This window comes from Alexandromys fortis, unplaced genomic scaffold (assembly GCF_014885135.2).
Source record: "Alexandromys fortis isolate MF-2015 unplaced genomic scaffold, M_Fortis_MF-2015_v1.1 scaffold_71, whole genome shotgun sequence".
Classification (NCBI taxonomy): domain Eukaryota; kingdom Metazoa; phylum Chordata; class Mammalia; order Rodentia; family Cricetidae; genus Alexandromys; species Alexandromys fortis.
Window position 1 is genome coordinate 7413059 of NW_026067954.1, and position 24556 is coordinate 7437614.

The window sequence follows — 24556 nt, forward strand, 5'->3', positions numbered from 1 at the left end:
ATAGTTAAAGGAAATATGACTATAAAATAACAAATCAGAAGAGTAGAGGCTTGCGAGAGCTGTTGCTTGAACATAAAAAAAATCACATGATAGATAACATCTGTGGGTATTCTGAAAGGAATGCTCAAATGTTCTTGACAGCTGTACATGGCAATAACCAGCTCCGTATTATGCAACTTACAAATCAGACTTTTGCTCTCCTTCAAAATGATGTCTGTAAACTTGCTCCAGCAGGTATCCCACATATTCTAGGAAGGGCTCCCTCTTCCATTCTTCAACACATGCAAGTAAAACCAAGCTTTTGGGGAAAGGGTAAAAGCGCTCTCCTCTCTCTCTCTCTCTCTCTCTCTCTCTCTCTCTCTCTCTCTCTCTCTCTCTCTCTCTCTCTCTCTCTGTCTCTCTCTGTCTCTCTCTGTCTGTCTCTCTCTCTCTCTGTCTCTCTCTCTCTGTCTCTCTCTCTCTCTCACACACACACACACACACACACACACACACACACACACACACACACACACCAGATTAAGGTAGGATTAGTCACTGAGCCGGGGAGTGTGAGAAAAGGAAAACCACCAGAAAGCCAAACAATACCGTTTTCAAATATATATGTGGAAATTCATTTTTTAAATGTGCATAGTTTCTGTCATGACAGGGTTGTCCAACACTGAAGAGGGAGTGTTGAGACAGGAAGCAAGCTGTGCAGGAAGGTCCTAGAAACAGGATCCTGTGTTCTGTCTAACACTGAAATGCGATTTTGTTTCCTGTGGCTTGTTTCAACTCACAGCTCCGTCGCGGCAGGGAACTCTTGGCAGCAGGAACATAAGTGATCTGGTCACATAATGTCCAGAGTCAGAAGAAAAACAGCAATGAATACATGCAGATTAATGCTCATTTGGCTTTCTTGACTTGCCTGCAGCCCAAGATCTTCTATGGAATGGTGCCCCACCCCTTAGCGCACGTGGGGGGGGGGTCTTCCCATCTGTAATCATTATATGCCCAGAGAACCCTCTCCCAAAAGAATCTGTGTTTTGCAAATTGACAGCACTGACCATCACAGGGCTGAAACCACACAGTGGGGTTCACGGCCAAGCTTGGTTACTTAGTGCTATAGCACTTCAAGGATGTTGTTGATATATTTGTGCCTTAATCACGACATCACTATAGGACACCACCTATAGCCTCTACTTCAGACATTGCAGAGTCATTTGTCCTTTGGTTTATTTTAAGGTCTCCTAGTAATACTGTGGGGAAAGGTTTGGGAGTTACTGAGTTCTTAAAAATCTATGATTTTACAGTTATATTTTATACTTGGATATTCCAAATGACCGGAAATTCAAACGTAAATGGATACTCAGGAATATTTTTAAGGCCCCAAATCACTTATCAATAGCCAACCATATATGGTTCTAGTAAATATTAAACAATTATAAGAACAGGCACTCCTGTACTAAGTGGAGAAATAAAGCTTCAGAACAAATAGGCCCAAATCAATGGTAAGACTGAGATGTTCTAGTTTTGCCTTGCATGCTATACTATAGTGTTTTTATGATACCAATGCCTCATGCTTCATGCACACACTTTTAATAGCCTGTAGTTCACGTGATCATTGGGCTTTGACCTTCTCAAGCCCATTATAAAATACTTTTAGAGTACTTCCATTTCTATACAATGACAGTGAAGACCTATATAGACTACATAGCCATCTTCCATGTGAAGACACAATTAAGTACCGAGACTCAGCTTGTCAAGGTAGCCAGGGTTAGCATCAAAGTCTCTAGCAGCCGGAAGAGCTCCAGGCTTGCAAGTTATGTCCCTTTCCTCTCAGAACTTTGCTTTTCTTGTTGAAACAAGAGAAGTTCTACCTATTGTTTCTAGAAATTCTGAGCCTAAATTGTGATATATACTTATATTCACACAAATTCCACCTCTGCTCTGTTGGTAGACCCATCACAGCTCTCAGATGAGAAGTTCATCTTCTGGTTCCCAGAGCTCTGCTCTTGTGTGTTTCTATCTCATCTCTGTCCTTGGATCTTGAACTTGTGCAAGTCAACAGAACTCGGTCCCCCTGCCCTGAGGACATGGTGGCCTGAGGGCCTTTAAAGCCTGCAAGGATCCTCCTGTTTCTAACCTGGTGAGAAAGGCCCAGGCTTGCAAGGCATATAAAGTGTGCCTGTGAGAGCATTTCCACCAATCATCAGTCTTAACCACTCTGATATAATCCCTTCCACTCAAAGTTTGAATAAATTACTGGGAAACAGAGAAACTATGCAAAGTGGAGGTGCATCCTTTGGGGTCACATCCTGCACTGGTTCCTTCCTACCACTACTATGCTGTGCTCTTTGCCCCGGGGTGACCAGCTCCCGCCATTCTGCTCCCACCATCATGACCTTCTGCCTTATCAAAGATCAAGATCCCACAAAGCTGAGGACTACACACTGCGATCCCCGAACCCATGAGCTAAAGTAACCGTTCATCTCATCCATCCACGTTATTACATCAGTCATCCTGCTGCGGCAACAAGAACTAATAAATGGTTCAATCAGAACAGGTACCACTCGCACAGGACAATCACAAAGATTTACACTGCAGCACTTAAAGATTGGAGACGGAGATGGCTGGGTCCACAAAGCCACTCTCCTTTAACAGTATGGAGGACGCCTAGCAAGTGGAAGAGTCATCACCACCACACAGTGTTTGATTGTGACCAATTTTATTTTCAGCTACATTGTTGGGTACTTTATGGCAATGCAGAGTTCATTCGACATTTAATTTTGCATATTTAAAAAACATTCCCAAAGCAATACTTTTATACAGAACATCTTCCCAATAGTACTCAAGTTTAGAGATGATCTCCTGTAGCCTCAAGGACAAAAGAGCAATGAAGTATACCTCAATGCTCAGTGTTTTGTTTCTTTTTGTCATATTGGTTACATGTTGAGCCAACAACTCTTCAGCTAAAGCATTAAACACAAACTTTGGAAACATTCAATTTGGAATCCTCCATGTGTGTGGCCTTCATGTCCAAAGGTTCCATGTATTTGTTGTTTTAGGCACAGTTAAGTTATAACTGATTTTAAGCTGTTAATTTTTGGTATATGATTATTAAAGAATTCTCAAAATTATCTATGAAAGCTACTCTGTCTAAAACATAGTGATTTACCACAGGCAATGCATCCAATACGCACAATGTAGTTGAATTTGTTCTGTCTTAAACATCATGTACTCAGAGGTGGGATCATGGATGGTCCTCATCTAAGGACTGAAAGAGAAGTTATAAAGGACTTACAGCTTTGACACATCCGAGAGGTAATCATTTGTGACTATACCGTGTGGATAAAAGAGTGCATATCTTCAATTACTTCATTTAACTACAATGCATCTTGAGAAACACTGACTCCGGGATTATAAAGCATTCCGTCAGTGTTGCTGTTCGGTACCTTGTTTTATTTTTGGTATATCTGCATATTGCATCCAGAGTTACAAATTTCCCACAGTGCTTTCTGCCTCATTCAAGTATAATAAAAGTAGAAATCTATAGAGCTCTCAGGCTAAACAAACTGTACATCATACAAAAAAATTAATTTACAGTCAAAAAGTATTGACAATGCCCTTTATAAGCCTCAACAAAGACTCATCACAAAGGATGTCAGAATCTACATACGTGGTTATCACATAAATATGCCGTTTAGATTCATGTGGTGCAAAGCGGAGTTAAATGTGTACACAGAGAATCAGCACTTTGTACCACAACAGTTCTGTTAAAGTAACAGTATTGTCAATACTAATCAAAGGTACATGATTTCCTTATTGCATATTTATTGTGGCTGAGGAAGTTAGTTATGATACAATAATGCAATCCCCACAATTATTTTAAATAAACAAAAACACTTCAGCTAACAATAGAAAAAGTGATTTTTTTCTGCAATCACACAGAACATTGCTACATACAGTTTTAGGCAAATACTGAAAGATATGACCTTAAGGCACCTGCCAGAAAAGCAGATGTGCATATTCATATGAACTAAATTATGCAAGAAAAATATTGCACAAAATCCTATATTTCAAAATAAAATGTTTCTGTCTCAATATACACAATTCCCTATTTCTTAATTAAATCATAACACAAACTGGCTGCTGCAAAGCCTTTCTAGTCCTTGAAGCTTTAAGAAACAGACAGTGATGGGACTCTGGGCTGGACCTGGGAAAGATGCTTACGGGGAACTGGGTTTCTAAAAACGACTACCTACATGCTCGGGGAGTGGCTACATTTAGGGGTTCATTTTACATGCCTAATTTTCAAATATCGTCTCAGATTCAAGAATCGCTGACACCAAAGAGTGGAGTTCTCATGAGAAAATTTACTCACGAAAGCGATGAACCTGTCCTGGAACTCTGAGGGGAGGTTGAATGGCTGTTGATTCCAAGCATGCTCACAGCTGTCTGTGGCTGACCAAAGTCTTCCTTTGCTTACCAACCACTTGGTGGGTATTCCTGGGTCACACACCTTTAGACAGCAGCATAAGATCTCAACCACACTGTCACTTGCGGCTTCAACTAAAATGAACAGGGCTGTTTCTAGAAAATGCTGTTACCAAGGTTTCTCTTTTTAATGTAAAAACTGGACTCCCATCAACATGACCGGGTCCCAGTCTATATATACCTTAAGTTATTGCTGAACTGGGGAAGTGACCACCCATCCTGCAAAGGGGGACACCATGTCATGTGGATGGCCTTGCAGTGTCTCCAAATCTGTCCTTTAAAAGTGGGATCTTAGCAGCGTTCCAGTAACTCATGCAGTTACCAGGAAAGTTATTGACTCTGTACTTAGAGCACACTTTAAATAGAGCAGCTGTTCCTGAAGGCGTCCTCGGCATCAGCCCTTGAGCTAGGACCATCTAAGCAAGTACACCTCACTCTAGTCTATTATTATTAAAGTCACTATTATTATTATTTTAACATCTGCAGTTCCTTTCCCTTTTCATCAATTGCCCAGGGTAATTGTTTTTTCCCATACCCCGATATCCTTAGATAGTATACCTTCCTCCTGACTGGCACAAAAAGTCAATAAATATTTTCTTAATGAAGGAGCTATTAATTTTGAATATGAAAAATAATCATGCCACAATCTGTGTAAGATAAGCTAAATTAGGTAATCACCAATGTATGCCACTCAGAGCATCTGCATTTTAACCAGCTGCAGCTCCTAAGTTTCTCCTTCTACCTTTAGCCCCCTGAACTACCTGGGTGCAAAGCCTAAGTAACACTAAGGACAACTTGTGGCTTGGTTCAGAGGCATATAAATCCAAGACACTGAAGCTGGCGCAGTGAGTTATCCAAGTCTCTTGTAGATGAAAAGCAGCTTTGAAAAGTCTATTGGGGAGCTCCAGCTGGTTGGTGCTCAGCATTTAAAATGACAGCGCAGGCAGAAAGGTTGACTTTGAATAGCAGGGAACTTAAAATACTTGGTTTGCTTTGGGTATAACAAAATATACTACCTTTTTTTTTTTTTTTTTTTTTTTTTTTGGTTTGGTTTTTTTGAGACAGAGTTTCCCTGTGTAACTTTGGAGCCCGTCCTGGAACTCACTCTGTAGACAAGGCTGGCCCCAAACTCACAGAGATCCACCTGCCTCGGGCTCTCAAGTGCCAGGATTAAAGGTGTATGCCAACACTGCCCAGCAGAAAACACTACTTTTGCTTTTTTCAGAACTCAGTCTATTGCCCCTTACTTCTTATGCACCCACCATAAATAACACTGGGGAGCTGCGATTAAAAGCTGACATCAAATCCTTGAGGTTCTAATGGTGTGAAGCACCAACATGTGGACTTTTTAAAGAACAATGTGTACGATTTTGTTTCTTCTCTTTAACATGAGTCACTGCTTTGATTGCTAGAGTAAGGCACAGATCGCTTTAAAGGGTCTTAAGGCGCTATTTGCGAGTGGCTAAATGTTTTCAAATAGCCTAGTGTTATAGCGGACCATCTCACGAGCTGACTCAAAGCAGAGAATCGGGAATCTGTGGCCATGGGTTTATCAGGGACATGGACCGGAAGCCAGTGTTCTCTGTCACCTTTTAGACGATGCATTCTGAAGCAGAAAAAGAGACCTCATTCCCAATTCATGTTAAAGGTTGTGCATTCTGTTCAGGGATTATGTAGGAATGCTTGCCCAGGAGTGGAATCACCACTCTAACTCCTCCTCTTCTTACTAAAAACAGCCCTTGTGACAGTGTGGTGCCTCTCTTATTTCCGTAAACCGGGATTAATGAAGGACATACACAGGCAAAATCTGACAGCCTCGAGCCGCATGACTGTGTAAACTGAGGAGCACACACACTCTCTATTCAGAGCCTATCTCATAAGGACAAGCTCATCTCACCACAGATGAGTGAACAGTTACCACAAGGAAAACTACCTACATATATTACATATATTTTGGAATACAGTTCTTTTTTTTAGAAGACCTGTATAAATATGCACAATGTTAACAAATCTCCTAAAATTTTAGTTGAAATTATATTCCTTAAGTAAATACTTTAGAGTATGGCCTTGTTGAGGTTAAGTGGTTTTGCAACAGTTTTTTTTTTTTTTTAATCTAAAAACAGACAAATTTTGAAAAGCAACCGTCGTGTTTGGGGATATACAGAACACAGGCAGGGAGGGTACAAACAAGCTAGCCCACACCATCAGTCTGGTGTGAGAAATCTGTGTATGTTTTCAGATGTGCTCCAAAGTGAGGAAGGCAACTCTTCTGCCCTAAACAATTCCTTTGTGCCTGCCCTTCCTCCCTTCCTCCTGCCTGCAACAGAACAGAAGGTGCGGGGGGGGGGGGGGGGGGGGGGGGGGGGGGGGGACGACGGACAAGTTTACAGTGCAGAAACCCAGCAGGTGTTCAAAGTCAGCACTGCATGGAACAGGCTCACAGTACACACTATGTAAGACACTGTGGAAATGGCACTTTACTTCTCTGAGCCTCTTCTTCCAACTACAATCCTAGTGTAAAAATGAGAAAAATAGCAGACGAATTCTAGGAGCTGGCCACTGGGCAACACATCTGACCTGTATTTCTGACATTTTCAAGGTCATCAAAACCAAAAAAAAAAAAAAAATTAAGAGCCAGCAGGAAGAGGAGCCCCAGCAGACACGATAATGTCATCTCGAACTCTGAGGGGGTAGGACAGAAAGGGGACGTCAGGGAACAGCCAGAGCTCTACCATGTAGGACACCAACACTGTGGCAAACGTGGCACACTAGCCTAAGATGCTAACAATAGCAGAGACCGGGTCCAGGGAGATGGGAACTTCGTACCACCTTGGCTGATTTCTATAAATCTAGAACATTTTAAAAATAAAGTTGATTATTTAAAAAAGCCAACACAGATAAGGCTATGGGCATCTTCATGGGGACGCAGATGCGAGAACAGGGACAACTGCTTATCTGGACTCCGCAGGGCATCTGGCTTTCTTGAGGCGGACCACAGTCAGCACGGCACACAGGGACCGGGCACTGTCTGAGGGGCTTCTCTGTAAACAGAGACTTCAACTTCACATTGTAACTCAGCACTTCATGGGTTTCACTGAGTGGAAGGTAAAATACAATTTACATTGTTCGGAAAACGTGGCTGCAGTGTCTTTATAAAAGCAAGTTAGTTCCACTAGAGAGCATTTAAACTTGAAAAGAATGGTGAGCTTAATTCTACGATAGAAAAAGGCATTATTGCTCTGAAAGACAAGATAACTGCTCTTTCAAGATCTGCACACGTGATCTGTATGTTTAGCATAACTGGAAGATTAAGGCAATTAGTGGGTTAAAAGTTTTAACAGTTTCAGGCTATTTCCTTTTTATCGGTTTTGACATCTCGATCAGTTCATGCTCAACCAAACTAGTACAGTAACTACTGGTCATATGTGTGGGTTACATACGCACACTTGGTTTAAATAAAATGAATGGCATTAAGCACCAAATACTGGGAAAGCTTATGTCCAAAACACACGTTCAGGCTATATACAAATTAGTACCTGATTTAACAGCACAGTAGAATTCATTTTACGCTCCATGAGATGAACAGATGGGGAAACATTCCAAAGGAAAACAATTAAACAGTAGTAAGAGTTTTCATTCCTATGAGTGATTCTGTTTACTGGACGCATCACAGGGAACTAATTCCACATGTCTCCGGAGAAGCCAAGAGGCAAGCGGCAATGACTGACCCTTTACTGGTACCTTAAGTTTGGTCTTCACTTCTATTTCCTTCTGAAATGTTTAAACCTTGTTGGAAGTCACATGACATGTGACACAATGACACTACTTCCTGGAGCAGTCCACCGCCTTCTGAAGGCCCCTCAGGCTCTTTTCCTCCTTTCTCCCAGGGAACGAAAGTGGACTGGCGGCTCCCGACACTGGGCAGCAGCAGACTCTCTGAGGCCTGACTTAGTGTTTCCTTCACCTCTGCTTCTCCTTCACCCATTTGAGAAGCCTCTGGGGAAGCTGGCTGGAAACCCAAGCCTGGAGTAGTAGCTGGCTTTTCCACCACAGCGGGGTCACACAGACTGTCCGCACAGCAGGGTTTCTCACTGTTCTCCTCTTTCAGGATAAACAGAGACTCTGTGAACCCACTGGAGGAAACTCTCTTCCTGGGGGAGGGAGGGAGGTGCTTGCCATGGAGGGCACTGTCATCCTGCCCGAGATTCCACTCTCCTTGATCACCAGAAGCACACAGTAGGGCCAGGTCATTCTCACTGGGAGCATTGGACTTGTTCTGGAAAGGAAAATAACAACTTCAGAATCCTTTTAATAGATTAGTGATTCTTCAGTAACTTGATTTCTGCTTTGAAAGTAAGGCTCCTAGGATTCAGTCAGGGGTGTGAGCATGGCCCAGAGGGGAGCAGTGGCCACCTTCTGATTTGGATTCACAGAATCTTTCCAGCTCCATGAACAGGCATACAGGGGAGTGGGTGGACCACGAAAAACTGGTTTCTACGTGTTTAAGCTGCCACCTGTCACATTCAGACTGTGGGCAGAATGCACAGTCAAGGCTCTCTGCGGTCAGAATGGGGTCCTGCTCATGCACTTCTACCTCACGGGTTTTAAAAGAACTTAATTCAGTACTTTTGTTCTGTTCGCTCTGAAAGCAAGAAAACAGGGGGGAAAAGATCTTAACAGTCAGATCCTGTATAGTTTTTCTTTAAATCTCCAGAAAGTGTTTAAAGTAAAAATATTTCACATGAAGTCTTCACAAGGATAACTAGAGTTAGATGAGAATCTGGCTGGAAAAGAGCATCAGCTAGTAGCTCCACAGAACAGTGGGTGGACACAGGGCAGTGAATACTATGGCAATTTTAGCAGCTGAAATAATTCATAAGGATGGAATTTTTACCATGGTTTGAAGTTGGTGTTCCTTCCTACCTAGGCTCAATGCTTCTATAAACTGAGGTCTTGCGACCACAGCACAGGCAGGAGTGTTTGCATCTAACCCTGTAAGTGAATCTCAACTAACCGTAGGTCTGTAGTCGATGTCATCCATGGATCTGAAGAAGTCCAGGCTCTTTGCAGCGGCCAGCTTGCCTTGATCGGAGCTGTGCGTGCTCAGCGTGTCCAGGATCTCCCCCAGCAAGTCCATCTCACCTGAATAAGGCGCTTTCACTTGAGCTCCAATGGAGTCGTCACTCTCGTAGAAATAAGCAGATGTTTCCTCGCCGTCCTCAGAAGACACCCTGGAAGGAGACACAGGGGCAGCGGTCGCCTTTACTCACAACCCACACAGGCCGAGTCCTAACAGCTCGCCCTCCATGCAGTATTTCAGCAGAACAACAACAAAGTCAGAACTGAAGGGGAGGGAGAGGTCCAAGTTTTTAATCCCAGCACTCTAGAGACTGAGGCAGGAGGATTGCAAGAGTGAGTGAGGCTAGTGTGGACTACAGAGGGAAAATAGGAAAAGGAAAGAAGGGAGAAGTAGTAGAAAAGGGGAAAGAAGAGGAAATAAAAATGGAAATGAAAAGGAAAGAGGTGAGGAGAGGTTTGAGGACAGGGAAGGACAAAGAACAGAAATAAAAATTATAATTAGTCCATGGCCCATCTGTCCACAGTTATGCATATATCTGTTTCAAATACTGAAAACACGTGGGTATATGCATTAAGAACAAGTAAATACAAAGTCATGGCTCATTAACGCGAAGCTGGATTATTCATCGGTCTCCCCTGTGGACTTTGGGAATTGACTGGAAGCATTCGATTGAACACTTGGAAAGTTTGCAACACTCCAAGTTAGCTTTTCATATTTTCTATGGTTTTCCTTTTCTTATTTGTCTTAGACAAGGATAAATACTCTTATAAAAGCACATTTATTTCATGTGGAGAATGTCCAATTTATTACTAAAATTGCTAAAAACTGAAGTTTATATAATTTCCCTATTTCGTATTACATAACACAGTTCCACATTTCTCTCCTGTGATGTCACCTTCACCTTAGGCCCTCCCTTGCCCGGTTTGTTTCAAAATGACTGTCATCACTGTCCCTGTATCCCTGGTTGCTTTCAGTGTGGGGTGAGAATTTGTGCTCCTGTGTCACCCTTTTCACTCTTTGGACAGCTCCGTAAATACTCTGCTTCCCAAGGATAGGACCTTTCATGTCTGTCTTGCCTGCCCCTCTCCCAAGCCCCGCCCTTCACAGTGCTGCAAGGAGCACCATTTCGGTTTGCTGATGATCATTGTGAGGGAGCAAACCCGAAGTTTAGTAGTACCTAACCTCCTGCCAGTGAGCCACGCAATTAGACGGGACAACCCAGAGCTGGACTCACTTGCTTGCTCGCTCGATGTCATCATCATCATCATCATCAAACAGGGTACCATCGAGGCTCTTATGAGGCCTTCTCAAGTGTGCCTGGAGGGAAAAATTGACAACAAATTGAGTTAGTGATTTAAAATACGTCTCCCTAATAATTTAAAAGGACAGTGTGATTTTATAAGAAATACTTACAAAAGAAATATACTTTCAAAGCTCTTGAATGTCATTCACTAACATGACAAATTAGAAGAAGGAGAAATGGAGGCACAGTCTTATTTTTTTTTTAAAAAAATCTCAACCCTTATCAAGTAATAACTAGAAATAGATACACACGGACAGTCACAGTTTCTGATACCAGCATGTCTGATTTAGTATCAGTCATAAATCCACATGGTAACTATCACGTAATTTTAAGAACTACCAAGATTAGCCAATTTTATTACCCTACCACATCCCCCACAAGTCCTAAGTGTTTTAGAGAGTGCTTTCAATTCTAACTCCAGGTGGTTTATAATGTCACAAAAATGTAGGCTCTGGTTCGTCAGTGGTTCTGGAGTGTGACAAGTGCTTAGGTGACTGCAGTGTGGGGTCTGAAGAGCCCACTCTGAGGAACAAGGTCTTCAGAGCAGCACTGTGCTAGGCATTTATTAGATGCTCTAAAATGGAAGATGTTTCTGCTGATTGGCTGACTTATTTGTATGCATGTACATACCATAGTAAGCATGTGGGAATCGAAAGCCATCTGTGGGAGCTGGTTCTGTCCTTCTACCATAGAGGTCTTAGAACAGAACTCAGATCCTCAGGCTTGGCAGCAAGCACCTTTCCCTCCTGAGCTGTCTTGCCAGTCCTAGCTATGTGTTTTTAACAAATATTTGTTTTTACAGATTTAGTTTATCTTATGTGTATGAGTGTTTCTCTGTGTGTATATGCACCACTGCATGCCTGGTGCCTGTAGAAGTCACAAGAAGGTGTCAGATCCCTGGGAACTGGAGTTAAGAACTGTTGGAAGCCACCATGACGTTGTGGGGATCCGAACCAGAACCCTCCATAAAAGTATAAAGTGTTTTTTACCTGCTGGACCACCTTTCTAGATCAAAGATTTCTTTTAAACACAACTAAAAATTGTGGCATCTACATACTTACAAGTATTCTTCAATCTTTTACATCATACAAACCATATCCGTATTTTATTTCATGGGTCAGAATCACAAAAGATGGTGTTGGTTGTGGTTGTCATGCCTCTAGTCTCCTGGAGGGCTATTTCCCCCACTTTCCTTTCTGTCAGCTATGTCTTAGAACATGCTATTTCAGCTCATTTCCTGGAATCTGGCATTTCATGTGGCGTCTTAGATTCCGTTTCTGGCTAACTGGTATTTTTCTCTGGCAAGCATAAGCCATGGTGGTGAGGTGTATTTTCATAGTGCACATTGGTAGACATGTGATGTCTAATTGTGATAGCGCTAAGACACGCCTTTTGTGTGGCTGGCCTGTCCACTCATTTCAGCTCCCTCCCCAAGTGTCCAGCTGATGTTCCATCACCTATCAGAACCACTGGCAGGGCCACTTCTCAACAGGGGGTGTATGATTACTATTTTATGGAATATTCCTGTTTTATTTGTTATGTATGAAGAGCTTTACTATTTAGCACTATACCAACATGCAACTTAGACACACACACACACACACACACACACACACACAGCAGAAAAAGTTCCAAATCTGCTCTTTTATTTGCAGAGTAGTGAGCCACTGCCCCAGAGGTCTCTAAAGGGATGACAACATAAGGTTATTTTAAATAATGTCATGGCTTGTAAATATTTGGTACATTTCAACCCACCATAGTTATTACTGGTATTCAAAATAGCCCATCTTTGAATTTTGACTTAAAAAGTCCTTGCCTTCAAGATACACATCTTAAGACAGTCACAGGTTAAAAGACACACTGTTGAGGTTTTCCTTGAGAATAATCTGGTACAGGGTGACTGGCCTTGAGCTCATTACTGTTAAAGCTATAAGAAGGATATCTGAGGATTTCTAAAATGTTCTCCTTATTATTACACGTCTGAAATGTTTCAAATATAAACTTCAGGATTTTTAAACTATTTTCCTGTAGACTCTTTGAAGCTGGCCCATGTCTTTTCTGACATGATCTGAGAAAAGAACTTTGGATTCTCCAAGAGGACCATGGCATCCGAATGCCGGAAACTGATGCCACGGTACTCAAAATCATTCAGCATCCTCCGGTGGTGAATGGTAACCAGGAATTTGGAGGCCTCCGTCACCCATTTACCCATTTAGAGAAGGAACTTCCTGTCTTCCTGTTTAATCTCCTCTATAACTGAGCCCACCTGCTCCTAAAAGGTGGCACCAATAGAACACACATAGAATAAGCACTCGGGACCTGTGATGTGGAAATGTGTAACAATAAACCTGAAAGTATGCCCAGAGACGTTTGATAATTTGTCCAAGTCACATACATCATCCCAAATGGGACCAGTAACAACACAGACACAGAGTAGGACATACAGAATGAAAAGAAAGGTAAAAAGCCCCAAGGCAAATACAGATGAAGAGAAACAGTTAAGTTATAAGAGCTGGTGGGACAAGCTTAAGATAAAGCTGAGCATTCAGAACTAATAAGATGTCTCTGTCATGATTTGGGAGTTGACTGATGGCCCAAAGGAAAGTCTGTTACAACTGAATGTCTGCCTGGGAACAGCCAGGAGGCAGCATTCCTTTGGAATTATGCTCCGAGCTCCTGCCTTGGCTTCCCCCATTACAGACTGTTACCTGTAAGTGGAAATAAACCCTTGGCTCCGCAACTTGCTTTTGGTTTATCATAGCAACTGCAACAAACTAGAACACTTAATTAGTTCAATAAAATATGCCATGATTTTACCTTTTAATATTGGTCTATCCTTTGGAGCATGCTGATGCCATTCCCTGAACAAATGAGCATCTGTGTACATACAGCAGGTAGGGTCTTGTCTTAGTTAGGGTTACTATTGCTAAAATGAAATACCATGACCAAAGCAACTTGGGAGGAAAGGGTTATTTGGCTTACACGTCCATGTTTCTGCTCATTGCTGAAGGAAGTTAGGAAGGAATTCAAGCAGGGCCAAAACCTGGAAGCAGGTGGTGATACAGAGGCCATGAAGGAGTGCAGCTAACTGGCTTGTTCCTCAGCTGCTGTCTAAGAGCAACCAGGACCACCAGCCCAGGGATGGCACTACTCACAATGGGCTGGCCTCCCATCAATCACTAATTATCAAGTGCTTTGCAGGCTCACCTGCAGCCTGGTCTCACGGAGGCATCCCCTTAGTTGAAGTTCCCTCCTGTCCGATGGGTTTGGTGTGTATCAGGCTGACATAAGCCATCCGTGCAGTTCTGTTGAGTATTTACCTGGCCGACCCAATCTCTTCAGTGCACCCGGTGCCCACTCACTCCCTCGATGGAGATTAAAGACTCTTTCTGTGCCAGCTATCAGGTTACATGCTGGGGCATAACAATGAGCAAGAACAGGGCTTGGGTCCTTGTGGCTGTTAGTCTAGTAAATACAAACTAAACCAACTCTAATACTCACACCGATAGGCATAACAGGTATGACTCCAGTAGCTTCTGCTAAGTTATCTACGGCATGGAAGAACTTAACAAGAACTGACCTAATCTGAGAGCAAAAGAACCCTTTCCCCTGGGCTCTGAAAGGGCACAGGTGTTAAGCAGATGTTGGGAAGAGACAAACACACACACACACACACACACACACACACACACACACACACACACCAAGTCCCTCCGTTAGGACAATAAGGGGAACCGTGAGAAAGTGTGCCATCACTTCTTCAGAAATTGCTTTGATGCTCATGCTGCTTTCTGGGGCCATTAAAGCTTGCAGTTACGCTTTTGCTCACTAGGTGGCACACACACACTAAAAGACCACAGGATATATGGGCCTCAGGGGGTTATACAGAGGCCCAATACCTTTAGCAGGGAATGTGGGAAATGAGAACACAGGCAACGGAGGCAGGAAAGAAGCAAAGCCAGATCACAGTCCCAGGTACTGTGGCACAACAGAAAACCACTGTCTCAAATATCTTCTGAGTATGTATTCAAAGTTGGTACTGTACACTGGCTCTTGGAGTTCAGGCAGTATATGCATTTTACTGCTTCCACAGCACATATACAATCACTGAAAAATATTTTCTCCACATGAGGAACAGAGCAGCTGCACACGGCGCTCACTAGTCATTTCAGAGCCACACACAAGTGGGCAACATCGTCTCTCCTAGGGTCCAAGTGTCCCATAGGACAGGTGTAGAGCAGGGGTTCAGAGCAGCACTGTTCTCACAGAGGATCAGCGCTCAGCTCCCAGGACCCACGTTGGGTAGCACAAAACTGCCAGTCATTCTAGAGGACACCACTGCTCTGGCCTCCTTCACGTGCGCGCGCGCACACACACACACACAATTAAAAACAGGAAATAAATATTTTCAAAAGAATATAAAGCAGGCAAAGCTTCTACTGCTTAAAAACAAATTAAAAATGAGACTCAGAACTGAACATCACAAATCTTACTTAAACTTCTGGATTCTGAACATATAAAACTGTAAATACAATTTTGCTTCCATGAAACTGTAAAGTACACATTTAGTGTATGGGAAAATTCACAAATTCAGAACTCATGAGGAGGGTTATTTGCTGTGACTGGGGAACTGTTATAATACTGGAAAAGTAAGTCTGCCTGTATGGAACGGAAACTGTTAGTGGTTCCCCTCCTAGAGCTGAGCCTACAGGTAGACTGGACAAAATACTGAAGATCGATGGAGACAGGAAAGGCTTTCGTGGAAAACACAATCTCAGAGAGAAGGCTTAAGTCTCAACACCACAGAACTGAATGTCTGAAGAGAATGTCTAATTGTACTAGCACCTTCGGGAAAGCTTCCCAGACTGTAAACCGGCCCCAACCAAGGAGCCTGGTAAGCTTGCAGTTACCCTTGTGACCGCTAGATGGCAAGCAATGCTAAAGAGGCTAAATGCAGCTTGATCTTACAGTCTTAGGTGGGTGGGGGCGGGAGAATTTGGAGTGATAGGATGGGTATAAGCAGATGAAACAGAAAACAACTTGTCTGGCCTTCACAGAATTGAGATTCTGATAACACATGAAACATTTCTGAGACAGACACATTATGAAGCTCAGACTGGCCTTGGCTTTGCAGTCCTGTCTCTGCCCCCACAAGGCTAAGGTTACAGGTGTGTGCCGACTTGCCTGGCTTACTACATACAATTTTTTCCCCTTTCTTTTTGACATGGCCTACTCTTTTTAAAAGACTTATGAGTGTTTCTCCTGCATGTATGCACATCCTGCTGCCTGGCACCTAAGGAGGTCAGAAGAAGACTTCTGATGCCCTAGAAATAGATAGAGGTCAGCGTTGTTAACTGCTGGGGAGGTGCTGGGAACAGAACCCAGATCCTCTGCAAGAGCAGCAAGTGCTCTAACACTGAACCATCTCTCCAGCCCTTAAAAGCAAGTATAATATTTGATACTACCCCATTTTTGAATTGAGGCAACCAAAATCCAGAAATACTGTTTTGCTGACCCAAAGTCTACACAAACACCTGATCTTACACACAATCCACTAGTGGGATAAAAATGTCATGGCACAGAATTAAAATGGCAGTGTCCTGAACATGTATGGCAGTTTGATTATTTGCAAAGAGCTTTAGCACACATTTTAAAAACTGTTTCCAGACAGTAACTGAAGTGCAGTAAAAGACTTACTGAGGGTTGCTTCAGTGGTAGGCATTTCACATCTGCTCGCTCCTTGACAAGCTTACTTTACCACACAATGTGCCGAACGCTTTCCCAGTTAGCATAGGAGAGGGCAAATGCTGGCAAGCAGAGACTTAGGAAGTGGTGGAATCAGAAAGGTGCATGGCTCAGACTCTATTTCAAGCACATAGACTCCACAAAAATTTCTATTATATCTGTGCTGGGTGAGAGTATTCTGAGGTGCCCAGCGAGAGAAAGACCTGCTACAAATGGCAGATCTCAACCTCATTTCAAAGTAGGAACTGTGCCAGCAAGATGGAGATACTAGTGTTCCAAGAAGGGAGGACACAGTGAGGCAGGAGACCACACTGAGGCCTGAGGACCAAGAGCCTCCTGTTGGTGCACTTGGGGACTGGAAGAACACACAAGAGAGCGAATGGATTGAGCTGGAAATTCCTGTTGTTACCAGGTAAGAAGCCAAGGCCTGAGACAGAGAATCTTCCACTTGAATTCTTCCTCCATCAGGAAGCAGAGAACTTCAAGAGAATGCTGCCCCATCCTAACAATGACAAAGACTAGATAACCTACAAGGTAAATCCTAACTCCTAAAGAGACCATATCCACAGTAGCCAAGTAAACTTAGCTTCATCTATCAGAGCTGCCACGGAGAGGGTTATAGGTGCTGAAAACTGGTAAGTCATTAAATAAAGGACAAGTATGAGCTAATGTGTCAACTTCGAGTAACTAGGAATCTCCAAGACAGGGAAGAAAGGAGTGTTTGCAGTCCCTGGCCTCCCACCCCCCAGTCCTGTAAGGGAAATACAGGCCCTCTGTGGTCATCCAGCACAGCAGAGAGCCTGCTGCACCATGCTCTTTTCTGTATCTTTATATAAAGCTATTGTCTTTCCAAGACTGATAGGGGAAGCGGGGAAGTAAACTCTCTACCAGTGGGAAGGAGCCCACACTGACACCAAGCCTGCTGCACTGGGGAGAGACCGGGAAACTCCCTCCAGCGAGGAAAGTGATGATACAAAAAAGCTTGAGCCTCACAGGGAAGGGGCGTGGCTCCAGTATGAACAGGAATGTCCTCCTCTACAGGCCCCTGTGTTGTAGACTTGGCCAGGTGGTGGGTGCTGGGTGGGGAGGTGCTGGAATCTCAGGTGGTGAGGGCCGGTGGGAAGAAGTAAGCAGGGATGTGCACCCTGAAAACAGAGGGTTTATCCTTCGCCCCTTCTTTACTCTAAATTTCAGGGGCTGCCATGAGGTGAGCAACCTCTGCCAGACCAACTATACCTCAGCTGACAATGTATGACAGGCTCTACAAATTACCTTCTAAAGACTCTTGCACACAACTTCCACTAGAGGGCATACTTGTAATCCAGAACCCACTGGATTCTTTTTGAAACAATTTTAATTATAACCAAATAGGAAAAGTTTGTAAGTAATAATGTTCCAACAGAAAAAAAATAACATTTTTTCCTAATTAACAATACAGTACCTGGATATTTCACATAAAATCAACTACAGAATAAACAAGGTTAAATCCAACATCAAGAAAGCCTAGAACACACACTGCTATCACGTGCTTTTATTTAGGCAATACTTCTTTGGTCACGTTCACTTAACTTATAGCAAAAAGTTTTATCATTTGAAGTTTCTGAAAAGATTTTCCTATTATTTCAATCTAAAAAGTTAGTTTAACAGTGTCTTCAACACTGAGCCAAATTAAACATAAAATTAGAAACGTTGCTTATGGTGGTTTGCTATTTGTTGCCTTAAGAGCTGCTGGGCAAGAGGGAAACCACGGTCGGAACTGGAAAGGGAAACCACGGTCGGCACTGGAAAGCTAGCCGCCCACCCAGGGCTGATGAACTCAGGAATCTTGGAGGAGAGCCTACAACTGGCACTTTGCTAAATCAGTGTAAACTCTAACTACATTCTAAATGTTTGTCCTTATACCACAGACATGGATAGGCCTCAGCCCCCATCAATCAATCAAACTGTAGACTGTAGAGTCCAGTTCCAATGGGCACATCTACAAAAGAACTCCAGCACCCAAGGCTCAGGGAGCACTGAGTGGGGGAATAGTCTTCTCCAGGGAAAAGCATACCGATTGGTTATCAATGCCAAGTGGTCAGCGCTAAAATCCTGAGTAACATCATACAGACTGAGCGGTTGTATTTAGGAGAACACACACACACACACACACACACACACACACACACACACACCACACCACACCACACACCACACAGAATGATGAATGAAGAAGGAGACAACAACTCTGAAGGAAGGTGGGAAGGGAAGAAAGAAAAGGAAGAGGGAAATAATATACTTACAATCTCAAACTACAAAAGAAATACATAGTTATTTGTCTTATGTGAAACTTAATTTACAAAACTCCGTATTCTGAATACTTATTGGCATATTCCTCCCCAACCCACACCATCACAATTGACTTACTTGCCTTGCTGTTTTACTTGGGAAGAAGCAAGTAGCTACTTCCATCTGTCTAACTTTCTCCCTTTTTTAGAAAGAAAAATCTTGCTGTGTAATTTAGGTTGGCTTTGAACTTGTGATTTTCCTAGTGTGTGTCACTACAAGTGGCAGCTCTACCACTTCTTGACACTTCCTGTGTCAGCTGAATAGGAAGTACTACCATTTATTAAAGAATCCACTGAATTCTTATAAAGGAAACTTTGTCATTAATACGTAACATATTACACACAACTTCTTATGTGTATCTGTTTTCTTCTGGTTTTCTTATTAGCTATATAATTTAAGAGCATCTAGTTTTTGTATTTTAGGTTATACTTAAATTATATCTGTAGTATGTTAAATATACATTTTACTATCTGCAAATATAAACTATCTGATTATCATATTTGGTAAAAAGGCTAACAATTTCTTTTACATTCCCATACACACAACCGTGACTATAAAATGTTTGGCTTACAGTCTCTGTGAGCCAAAAATCTGGATGTATACGTACAGGTGTACATCTTAGGGCACGTGTTTTAAAACAAAAAGTGTACTGCTTATCAATTATAAACTTGTCATAGATATTCAAATATGATAGAAATGGTTTGTAGAGCTGGGTGATGGTGGCGCACACCTTTAATCCCAGCACTTGGGAGGCAGAGGCAGGCAGATCTCTGTGAATTCAAGGTCAATCTGGTCTACAGAGCTAGCTCCAGGACAGGCTCCAAAGCTACAGAGAAACCCTGTCTCGAAAAACCAAAAAAGAAAAGAAAGAAATCGTTTGTAAAACGTAAAAATTTAACATATAATGAAACACAGAAACACCAAAATTTCATTTTAAGTGAACCTAATAGTAGAGAAAACATCTTATCAATCCCATTTTATAATGAAAACATCCTCATTATTATTTACGGAAGAACGATAAGTATGTGCACCAATTTCACAGCATGTGGCAGTAACAGGACAGCAGACCTTGTTCCGGTTGTAAGCAGTGTACTTGGGTGGAAGTCCTGACTATTCTTACTGTCAAGTACACTGTGTGACATTACACTCTGTGACATCACACCGCAGAGGAAATGCTGGCCTTTCTTGGAAAGATTTTTACAAACCACCTAGATGGGAGGACGGGAGAAACTCAAGTGGATTGGCATTTGTCCCAGGCATGAAACAGTTAAAAGTGATATATGTGCCAAGGTTTTAATCAGGCTTTGCACCGAAAAGCTTCTTCAGTCCTCCACTTCCACAACATTTTGTCACAGTAAAATGCCTTGCTTAGGGCCATCCATCTGTTAAGAGTGACTCGTGGTGTGGCTAAGCTCTTACGCTTGTGCATTAGTACAGTTGTTAGCTGAGTGCGTGTGTGTTTGTGTGTGTGTGTGTTTGCGCGCACATGCGTCTGTTTGATTGTTATACTAGGCAAAGAAAGGTTAATGTTTAAAGTGGAGCCTTGCTCAGGTTTATAAACTAGAAAGCATTATTGAAAGGGATTTCTCTATTATTCTTAAAGATTTCTACTGCATTTTAGACAATTTCATATGACAGACTAAGAATTAATGGTCTGATATTGTTCCCCAACTCTTCAGGATTCCATTTATATAAAATTGACAAAAGAAGGGAAGTACATGGGATTAAAACTGCTCTGCACCATGACCGATAGCAGTATTCTCACTGGACCAAACTGGCCCGATTTTCAATAAAATCAGAGAAGGCTCCTTTCCCTGGAGTCCTGTTAGGCTAGGGCGGCTGTTAGAACTGTCATCTCCGCACAAAAGGGAAAGGCCTGGGCTTTACAAATGTGAAGCCTAATTGGGAGATCTTCATGGCTGTACCCTTGACATTTATTTAAGCCTCATCAACAAAACAGAAAATAGCCATACTAATTAGCAGACCAGCACACAAATTACTATTTGTTGGAAGTGGATTATAGATTCACTGTCTATTCCAAAGACAAGCAAAGTAATGGGACAGAAATATCTAAATTCCTCTCCATGGCATCCAGATTATAAACTTTGCTTATGTTAAATAAGGGTACATTCTTAGAATTCAAATGATCACAATTCATTTCATATTCTGAGAAAGAAATGAAAACAAAGTCTTTCATTGGTGAGCCCTGGTGGAAACTGGAAAAGCGGCCTTCTTTCCACACCTGGGTCCATGTCTGATAATTAAATGGATTCAGACTGGAATGAGACAAGTCTATCCCGAGTCATTTCTTAAGGTAGCTGACAATAAAACAAACATTTTACAAAGTTATAGATAAGAGACTTATTCATAAAACAAGATGTATATTGCTTCTCAAATCCGTATGCTAAAGTCAGCAGTCAGCACCCCACTTAGAATGAAGATGAATACCTGCTACTTTGGAAACCACAGTATTGTTAAGTGCTAAAGACAGGAATTTAACAAGAGAAGAAAGCCAAACAGGGCCATTGTTACAAAGGACCTGGCCCTCAGAACACATGTGTACATATGAACAGCTGCCAATTACAGAGTACCTATTATACTTTATTATATTGTATCCAGTTATCTACAACTTCTACAGCACCCTAGGAAAATAATGTGTAATATTATTAATTAAAATGCAGAAAGCAAGAAATAGGGATATGTTATTTTACTAAATGTCAAAAGCAAGTTCCTTTTTTCAAATCACGTTCAGGCTATCTCTGCACTGGGGTTATTGGCAATGTATTGTATTTTGGGAAATTGCTAAGTGTGGGTCTAATCTACTTTTATGCACCACACAAAGTAACCCGTGAAAGCAGTATATATGGGAGCTTGTTTAAATGTAATAATATTGCCATGTATATAAAAACATGTTATATATCTTAAGTACATACAATTTAAAAATCTATTTCTAGAAATTAATGTGAACCATGCAAAAAGAGAAATTAGTAAATTATAATACAAATGTTATATTCTGCTATAAAAGGAAATTTTAATATTAATCTATGAGGAGTTCTCATATTGGGAAAAGCATTCCTGGGATGAAAATGTTTCTATCTTAAGACATCCTTTGAAAACAAAGATATCATTGTTTTTTCCCATCAAAACAAAATCTGTTTTCTAGAGTAAATATCATTTAAGTATTCTTATTATGGAGCCAGTAAAAAGTTTTTATGAAAGTGATTTTAAGATGCAAAAGCTTGAGCGCAGTCAATATCCAGTCAGTAATCCATCTTATTAGTGAGGTCAGAAAGCGAGGAGGGAAGCGCTGGCTTGTTTACAGGTCAGCTAGGGAGCGACTGAGTGGCAGCAGGAGCAGCTTTCCGCACATGCAATAGCTTCATTCAGAGACATGCTTTGGTCACAATCATAATTTGGTAATTAATTCAGAAATTAATAATAGTTTATGAAAATCAGCTTAATAAAAGGAAAAAAGAAAAATTACTCAGTTTGCTACAAAAAATATCTTCATGTTTTCCTTCTGTTTACAGCTGGTAGCTAGGAAAAGTCCTGGACACAGTGGGCAGAGAATTGTCAGATGAGCAGGTCTTCTTCATGAAGGCCTGCAGCTTTAGTCTGCCTACCAGCCTCTCTCATAGCCAAAGACTGCCAAACTCACGTTAAAGCCACAGTTCCCATGCCCAGGTCTTGCTCTGTCTTGTCCTTCTGCCATATGATGAAAAGTAGCAAGAAGGATGTTATGAAACGTGAGTGCCTTTACCTCGGGTCTCCAGCCTTCAGACATTTAAATACCTTTCTGTTCTTTCCATATTATTCCAGCTCAAGTATTCTGTTACAGTATACACTGGCTAAACCAGATACACAAAACCACTTTATCACCATGGCATTTCACACTACTGTGATTATGAATCCTGCTTGTTTCTGTGATGGGCTCTGAATCATCACTGCAGGTCTGTGAGGCATTTCTAGACTGACTGGGTCAACTGGAGTAGAACCTGACATGGGGCCATGGCTCTGTAGCATTCCCTTCCCTCTCTTCCTAACTGTGGGGAATGTGACCGGCTGCCCAAAATCCCGCAGCACTCCCTCCATTCGGTGCGTAACTGCAAACCAGGAGCAAAAATAAACCCTCCCTTCCTTAAACTGATTTTTTGGGTTTCTTTTTCTAGAAACAGAAAAGTAACTAATAACAAATTGGCACAAGTAGCAGTGCCATTGCTGTGATGAACCTGAGCATGTGGCTCACAGGGTTTGGAACAGTTTTGTAGGAAGAATGTGGAACTTGGGGTAGACCAGCCCTTGAAGGATGTAAGCAGAGACTACCAGGCCATTCTGGTCAGACACTGGAAGATAGGAGTGCTAAAAAGATGTGTACATGGAGGATCAACTCATGAAATTTCAGAAAGAAGCAAGGGCTGTGCTGGGGTTTGGGCTAGTGTCTATTCATGTTGACAGCAAGAGTCTGGCCACATTCTGCCTGTTTCCCGAAAACCTGAGTGCGACTGGATACAGAAGAAACGGACTAATTTGTATGGTGGAGGAAAGACCAAGGCAGGGTAGCATTCTGGCTGTGAGCCGCTCTTCCCTTGTCTAGTGAAGATGAACGACACAGACAATATGTGGTGTGCTAAGGAAAAGAGCATCGACCAGTTTCCTATCACAGAGGAGGCAGGCTCAAAACAGCGGAAATTGCTTCAGATATCAATGACATAAAGAGAAACCTGGACTCTACACTGGGGCAATGGGAATATTTTAAGGGTAAAACCTAATCTATCAAGATTCCTTGAGAAAATGCAAGTTTATTTGAAAGTAGAGAGACTAAACTGAGAATATCAACAAAGGGATTCTAAGCTCTAAAGGAACTACCTAGGCATTTGCTTTCCTAGGGTCAGCACACAGATGCTGATATCACTGGGATCCAAGGGAGCCAGGCTCCACACACAAATGCCTTCTGAACTTGGCAACTTTGCTCACTTGGTATGGTTTTGTAGGTATAGAAGATGGAGGCATAGGGGTGTCAGGATGGTCTCACACCAGAGTTCTAGAGAGCCGCTGAAGAGAGGCCACTTTATAAACTAAGAAAGGATAAAATGCAGTGGATAGCCCAGGATCTGGAAGATGCCAAGAGCTTGAGAAATTCACTGAAGAAGTCTGAAGGTCAGTATTGCAGTTGGTCCAATGCTCTGTGTGCTCCAGGTTACAGAGCTGGAGGGAAGGGGCTACTCAAATCTTTACTCAGATGATTCTATCATGAGCCCCAGATGCAGGACTTGAAGCTGCAGCATTTAGTGTCTGCATCAGCCAGGTCATTACTATCCCAGCAGACTTCCTTTATGGAATGGGTTGGATATTCTGTATCATTGTATATTGGAAGTACATTAGTTAAGAGATTGCCTGGATTGTGAGATGAGAGTTGGACTTTGGGGTTTTAAAATTGCATGGGGCTGCTAAGTTTTTATGGATTTTTGAAGCTGTACTGAATGTACTTTGGATTATGGGACAGCCATGGGCCTATGGAGTCAAAAGGTGGAAGGTTATGTTTATAAATTGACATGTTTGGGTGTCAAGATGACAAAATCTGGAGATGAAATGGTTCATATTGATTTCTCCATTGATGGTACCTA

General features: G+C 42.2%; 1 protein-coding gene across 2 annotated transcripts in view; it reads right to left on the bottom strand.

The window, feature by feature from the left end:
• Positions 1-3028: 3028 nt before the first annotated feature.
• Positions 3029-24556, bottom strand: part of Dennd1b (DENN domain containing 1B) — a 210918-nt gene continuing 189390 nt past the window's right edge. For both annotated transcript variants that reach the window (XM_050151643.1, XM_050151642.1), the window contains 3 exons: positions 10791-10873; positions 9491-9707; positions 3029-8752 (listed from right to left, as the gene is read on the bottom strand). In XM_050151643.1, the coding sequence (XP_050007600.1) occupies positions 8219-8752; positions 9491-9707; positions 10791-10873 (834 nt within the window). In that variant the 3' untranslated portion in view covers positions 3029-8218. The remainder of the gene's footprint in view (positions 8753-9490; positions 9708-10790; positions 10874-24556) is intronic.